At 32.1% G+C, this 7,471-nt stretch overlaps 1 protein-coding gene across 1 annotated transcript; it reads left to right on the top strand.

The window, feature by feature from the left end:
* On the top strand, window positions 1-4,508 carry LOC114384946 (protein DETOXIFICATION 3-like). The gene is made up of 7 exons (XM_028344802.1): window positions 1-381; window positions 1,312-1,856; window positions 2,147-2,233; window positions 2,326-2,382; window positions 2,852-3,090; window positions 3,462-3,667; window positions 4,277-4,508. Exons 1-7 carry the CDS (start codon window positions 136-138, stop codon window positions 4,325-4,327), a joined length of 1,431 nt encoding a protein of 476 aa, XP_028200603.1. The 5' UTR covers window positions 1-135; the 3' UTR covers window positions 4,328-4,508.
* The last annotated feature ends 2,963 nt before the right edge of the window (window positions 4,509-7,471 follow it).

The following is a 7,471-nucleotide window of genomic DNA, read 5'->3' as shown; positions in this document are numbered from 1 at the left end:
GAAAATGCCCACGTTGTACACGAAACATCAGTCTCACTAGTGTTATCTTACCACCTTTCTTCACCTTCTCGTATATCCTTGATTTGGCTTTAACCACAGACACACGTGGGAACTCCGAAAGAAAGAAAGAAAGAAATGGAGGAGACATTGTTGCCAAAAGAAAACAAGAGGGTGACCTTAACAAACTCAAAGAGTAGTAGTGGCTTTGTCCAAGAGTTGAAGAATGTGAGTTTGATGGCAGCACCAATGGTGGTGGTCTCAGTGTCACAGTTTTTGCTGCAAGTGGTGTCATTGATGATGGCTGGTCATCTTGGTGAACTCTCCCTTGCAGGGGTTGCATTGGCTACTTCCTTTGCTGATGTCACTGGCTTTAGCATACTTGTATGTTCCCTCCTTTCCCTTCTTATTTTCACATACAACTTACAGACCATTCAAATGCATTTTCCTTCTCTTTTAGCAAATCAACTTTTAGCCATTTTTTTGGTACAGGATATCAACAGATTTACTATAACTAATCTCTGTAAAAAAAATATTTTTTTTAATTATGTTTTTTTCATGATTCAAATAAATAGACTAAGAAAAGAAAATAAATTACATTTTTTATAGGCTAAAATTAATTTTTATATTATTTAATGTTTATAGAAATTTTTTCCTTTAACTTTTCTAAAAACTGAAGGTATAAACCGATTTTTTTTAGTTCATGAAAGAATTTTTTTTTACAAATACTTAATAAAATATTTACCTAAAAATAGTATAAGCCAAGCTCACTTATGAAACATCATCTACGTAGTCTTAAATTATCATCTAAGTAGTTGAGAAAACTCGGTCTCTTAAATAAATTTATGTAATTTGAAGGATTAGTGTTTGACTATCTGCCGAATAATATTCTTAAATCAAAGTAGACAAGCAGTCAAAACTCACTAGTTTCCACTAATTCATGTGATGGATAAAGATTATTTTTTTGCTCGGACTCTGTGATCTATATATATGCTGAAAGAATAAATTAACATCAGCCTCGTGCGTAATTTTATATATTTATAATTTTTTTTGACGAAATACTTTCTTTTATTAAAATTATAAATTTATTACTTTGAAATAGTTATATGTTTTTTTACTAGCTGTATAGCTTATATCTTGATCCGACATATTTTCTAGCTGTCAATGCAATACTGCAATCACACATATTGGAACTTGAGTGTGTTTGTTTGCTTACGATTTGTGGTATTTGGTATGAACTGGGATGCTTAGACAAGTTAGACCATCTCCAATACTGCCTTGGTATTAGTTGATTGAACATGAAATGTAATGCAGATGGGAATGGCTGGTGCTTTGGAAACTCAATGTGGCCAATCATTTGGAGCAGAGCAATTTCATAAGCTTGGAAACTATGTCTTCTGTGCAATACTCTCTCTCATTTTAAGTAGTGTCCCAATATCTATCATATGGATTTTCATGGATAAACTGCTTATTCTTTTGGGGCAAGACCATGCTATTTCACTAATAGCAGGAAACTACTGCATTTGGCTCATTCCTGCACTCTTTGGTTATGCTGTTCTTCAAGCTTTGGTTCGTTATTTTCAGACTCAGAGCTTGATCTTTCCAATGTTGGTAACCTCAGTTGTTGTTTTAGTTTTGCACATACCTATTTGTTGGGTACTAGTGTTTGGACTGGGACTTGGACAAAATGGAGCAGCAATATCCATTGGAATTTCATATTGGCTCAGTGTCATGTTACTTTTAATTTACACAAAGTATTATCCATCATGTCAGAAAACTAAGATAGCCTTAGGTAGCAATGCTTTAAGAAGCATCAAGGAGTTCTTCTTCTTAGCCATCCCATCTGCACTTATGATTTGGTAAGTTTCTAGTTTTACACCTGTATGATTAGAGAAATTATTACATGGTTTAGGACTACCATGGTCCAAGACCACCATATGACATGCAACCGAGTTTTATTAACTCTTTTTTGTTAATTGAAAATCTTGATTATATATCATGTAAAGATTGTCGAGGCCATGAACATGTGGTGGTTCCAAAGTCCAACCCATGTAATAATTTCTTGTATGATTGGGGAGGTCAGTGACTCAATGCTGCTTCTCTTTACTTTTTGTTTGTAACATTTTTCTATCTTAATGGATACATACAGTTTTGAGTGGTGGTCATTTGAGCTGGTAGTAATACTTGCTGGACTTTTACCAAATCCCAAACTTGAAACTTCCGTTCTATCAATCTGGTGTGTTTCTCCGTGATCCAGTTATGTAAATATTTAAAAGTTCATTACCTGATAACTCAGGGATTCATCTGGCTTATGTTTTCCTTGAGCAGCCTTAACATTTGCACCTTGCACTATTTCATTCCATATGGAACCGGTGCTGCAGTAAGGTAAGCTCTATATACACACATTGATGTATTATGTGGGGCTTATGTTGTCGTATGAGGAGTTAATTTTGATCATATCGCTGTATTGGATGGTCCAGATTAGATTTAAGAAAAACAATCTTAACCAAGCATATAATATTATATGGTCAGGATTAAAGTTTTTCATGTTCTCACTAAATACTCCTCATGTTATGTATCTTACTTTTGTGTTTCTTATCTCACCAGGTATCGGTCCAACAACCAACCATAAGTTAGATTTAAAATAAATTTTAAGAGAAATATTTTAATGATAAAATTATATATTAGACGTTTTTATCAACATATATTTCATTTTTTTAATAAATGTGACATTTTTGCTTTATAAAATTAAAAGAAAAAATATTTTTATTGGTGAGCCTAAAGTTTATACTTTAGTTGTTTTACCCGTGAAAAAATCAACCACATTACAAAGCATACTTCTATAATTTTGTAGTACCCGGGTTTCGAATGAATTAGGGGCACGAAGACCACAGGCAGCGCGAGAGGCTGTTTTTGCTGTAATTGTTCTAGCATTCACGGATGCAGTTGTCTTTAGCTCTGTTCTCTTTTGCTTCCGTCATGTGTTGGGATTTGCATTTAGCAATGAGATGGAAGTTGTACATTATGTTGCAAAGATAGTTCCTGTGCTTTGTCTCTCTTTCATGGTGGATGGCTTTCTAGGAGTTTTGTGTGGTAAGCTTTCCACATTGAACGTTATAAATGCCCTATTTGAATGAACTTCTCATTAAGAACTTATAGGATAAAAAAAATTAAAAAGTAAAACAGGTTGAGTTTCTTTTATAAGTTAAAATCAACTTATACTTCTCACCTTTTGAAGAGATATATTAAAAGAGAGTTTCTATCATAGTTAAGTGCATAAATTGATTTAACTTATGAAAAAAGCTAAACTCATTTCTTCTTCTTCTTCTTCGAAAATACATTTTTAAAAGGGAATGACAATCACTTCACTCAATGATAACAACAGCTCTATGGTGAAAGCTAGTAGATATGGTGGCAAATAAACATTAGGTTTGTGGCTCTCAGTTGTGTGTTCAATGAATCAGGAATTGTCAGAGGCAGTGGATGGCAGAAGATAGGGGCAATTACCAATCTTGTAGCATATTATGCCGTGGGAATCCCTGTGTCTCTCTTGTTTGGTTTTGGTCTTAACTTCAATGGTAAAGGCCTTTGGATTGGAATATTAACCGGATCTACACTACAAACAATAATACTGGCTTTGCTGACAGCATTTACAAACTGGGAAAAACAGGTTCTTAATTCTGTGCTTTACCTGTTGTTTTATGTTCTGACTTACTCAAAAAATCAGTAAATAATAATAAGAATTAACATAGAAAAATAATGAATTGATGGAATGAAATGATATCAATTGTCCTTAATTTTTTGTTTTGTTTGAAATGAGATGATCATGAAATGAAATGGAATTCAAACTTATTGGAATGCATGTCACTAATACCCCTTATTTTCTTCTCCTGTTTTGGAGGTATGAGATGAAATAGAATGAAACTAACTTATTGTTAACTAGTTTCTTTACCATTCGGTATATTTCCTAAATAATGAAAAAAAAAATTATTTCATTTCATCATAAAATATTTTTAAACAACATTATTATAATTTTGTTATATTTCATTTCCTAAGTACACTACATCCAATGATCCATTGCATTCCATTTTGTACTACCAATAGACATCAAAACATAGTCTACATTAACTTCTAGGTTTAATGTACAGTTGCAGTATCCTTTATTTTTTCTGCTTCATGGATATTTAGGGAAGATAGCAATAAATCTTATGGAAAGTGTGAGCAGTTCTTATGTTACTAGAAGATTTACAAAGTTTGTTAAACTTGCTATAATTTGCAGGCATCTTTGGCAATTGAGAGATTATCCGAGCCTGATGAGACTGTTTTTTAAGGTCATAACGGGTTAGTTTGCGCTTGAAAATGAAGGAAGAACAAAGGTTTTGTAACCCTGTTAGTGAAATATTTACTGCTTATGAAACCTTGTTTATTTTATTTTGTTATGCGTAAAAATTAAAAACAGATACAACAATTCACGTATTCCTGTTGAAGTAATTAAGCTAGACTCTTTATTGAAACCTTATTTATTAATTGTAGCTTTTCATTTTCATCGGTGTTGTATGTTCGACGCATGCAAAAAAGTGCACCCAGTTAAAATATGATAACAATGTGCTTTTACCAATCAGAGAACAAATAGTTTTTTAGGCTTTTTAATTTCTATTTTTTTTTTCCTAAAAGAGATTGCCAGTAGTAGCTTTTTGGCAGACTACATATAGTTGTGAGTTAATTATATTAGATACCGATGATTTTGTAAAATTACTCATTTTTTCTGCTTTTATTTACTCTTATACTAATTCCTCGACATCTCTTATATATTACATTAATATTCCCCTTAATTTGAAAAAATTACAGCGCCCTCTCTTATAAGAAAAAAACAGAAAGAATTTATATAATTTCATAAAACTTCAAAGAAGATTAGGATAATTTACTCTATAGTTTCTTTTCTGCATTTTTGGTCTGGTACGCAGTTTAAGATCTGGATGGATGGAGATTATACAGTTATGGCTATATATATATATATAGGGGCAACACAGGGTAAAAGTATTAGTCTGAATTGGTGATTGTATATGTGCGACAATATGAGTTATATATGCTATACATTCACACGAAAATTTATATATAAATATAGTCTTAGATTGGGGATTTGAGTATAATTTATTTATGCTTAACTTGTGAATATTAATAATATGGTAGGTAACAAAATTGATCGTAAAATGACTAATGAATGTTTAAAATTTAAAACAATCTATTAACAACATTCCTGTAATAATTTGGTCGCAAAATCATTGTTGACACTGTTGAGTGGGTACGTACAAGAGCAAAATATATGGGTCATTTTATTAGAATAATACTACGTACTGGGGACATGAACTGTGTATGTAGCCATCTTAACAGATGTTCTAGATCGACTAAAGTGAGTCTCCTGACCATAAACAAACCAGCTAGCTGCCTAGCTAGCTTCATACCTGCGACAATTACATATGTATTAAGCTACAAGTGACATTTGGTATACCGAATTAATATTTGAAAATCACCTTGAAGCTAGTCAATGCATACAAAGACCAGTTACAGCATCACCACACCGAAAGCAACAACGAGAACAAGCTAGAACAAGGAAAATCACAACCTCAATCTACATATCTTCTATTTTAATGAGCATGCACCGATCTGCTAACAAATTAAAATTGTAATATTGAATTTCTGCAACAAATTGAAGTACATTATCAAATTACAATATTTAATGGCTAAATAGATTCAATTAAACCTTTTCATTGGTAATGGTAGGCATGATCTTCTTTAAATGCATATGTGATCCCTTTTGTGGTATGAGGTGACAAATATCTTCATCTGAAATATAATTTTATTTGAATTAGATAGAATAATTATATAAATAAAAAAGTTCTTATTTTGATCATATTTAACATAACCGATATGCATGTGGTTCTGTGTACACTTATAAATTAAGCTACAACTATGTGACTAATTACTTGTATAAACAAGGAAAAATAATGAAAGTAATAAAGTAATCAAATTGCAGCAAAGAGATAAATCACATCAACTAATTAATTATACCCCTAGATCGACGATGCTAGCTAGAAACAAAAACAAACAATATAGATGTAAAACTGAATAAGGTTTATTTTTACATGATAATGCTAATGGAGGCATAAGAGAGGGGAGGCAAAATGATGATGACAAGAAGACTAGAGAGCACAAAAGAGTAAGATGCCATTTCCTTTCTTGCATTTCATCATCTGTGCTCTCTATCTTCTGTCAACAGCATCACCAACACTTTCCTCCTCACGAGATATTGATGTAAAACGAAGGATAGATACCATCAAATTAAAATATTAAAAAATGACCCAGAAAACCAATTAAGATGAAAACTCGGAATATGATTGTTTTTGAACTTGAGAGAGGGAAGAAGAGATATAGGTTGTTTTCCTTCTTGCTTGTCTAAAAGGAGGAAGAGACCTCAGAGCTATTTGACACGGAAATATATGTCTCAAATGGCTCTATTTATAGGGGGAAATTAATGCTTATAATGCCTATCCCCTACAAGAATTTATATGTGTGTGTGTGTGTAATGCTATATGAGAAATAATGTGCTGTATATCAGTGTGTTAGCTTGATACGTAAAGAAAGGACAAATGCTATATGAGAAATAATGTTATCCTTGTGGAATGTACTCATCGAGACGTACCGCGCATGCAAGAACAAAGTGTTAAGATCTTACATCCAATGGGAATATGGCCAAAGTAATTTTTATAAGATTTGAGCAACTTTCTTTTTCGACTTATCTTTTGTCATTGAGTTATTAGGTTTGATCCATTTTTAATATAATGTATCAGACTCTTTCTAATTTCAATATTGGGCTAGCTACTTCCACAGTCCGGTTCTACAACACCCATGACTCATTTCTAATATATATAAGGAGTTTTAATTTTGATTTATATGTTTTTGTAAATAGCATGTGGCATATTACTGCAATATTTTCGCATTGTTTCTTTTTTATATATATTATTACTTAGTTAATTTGTAGAACATTAATCAAATAATTTCTTTAAAATATTCGGATCGCAAAATAAAACTCTGGTCAATCTATACGCGTTATAAAGCTTTCCAGAGCCATTGCAAGTTTATTGGAAGACAGGATGTGGATGACGACATAGCACGGGGGAATTTATTTATTGATTTTATTCACTCTCGATCCTTGAGATTAGTGGTACAAGCATCAAAGAATATAGTCCACTTGTACTTTAGTTTAAGTCGTTGCGAAAATTAATTCTCAGCTAAAGTTTTAAATAATTAATAATTGCTTGGAAGAATAAAGAATTATCTTGGTCTCTCCGGATATCTGTCATCTGTCACTCAATTATTACCATCAAATTATACTATATAAGTTGGAGATGTACCTCAAATAGGTCAGATCAATTTGAACCGTAAAATGTTATAGCTATTGATGTATATATAGCAG

This window comes from Glycine soja, chromosome 2 (genome assembly GCF_004193775.1).
Source record: "Glycine soja cultivar W05 chromosome 2, ASM419377v2, whole genome shotgun sequence".
Lineage (NCBI taxonomy): Eukaryota > Viridiplantae > Streptophyta > Magnoliopsida > Fabales > Fabaceae > Glycine > Glycine soja.
The sequence above is the reverse complement of the archived record's forward strand: the minus strand, read 5'-3'. Positions and strand labels throughout refer to the sequence as shown.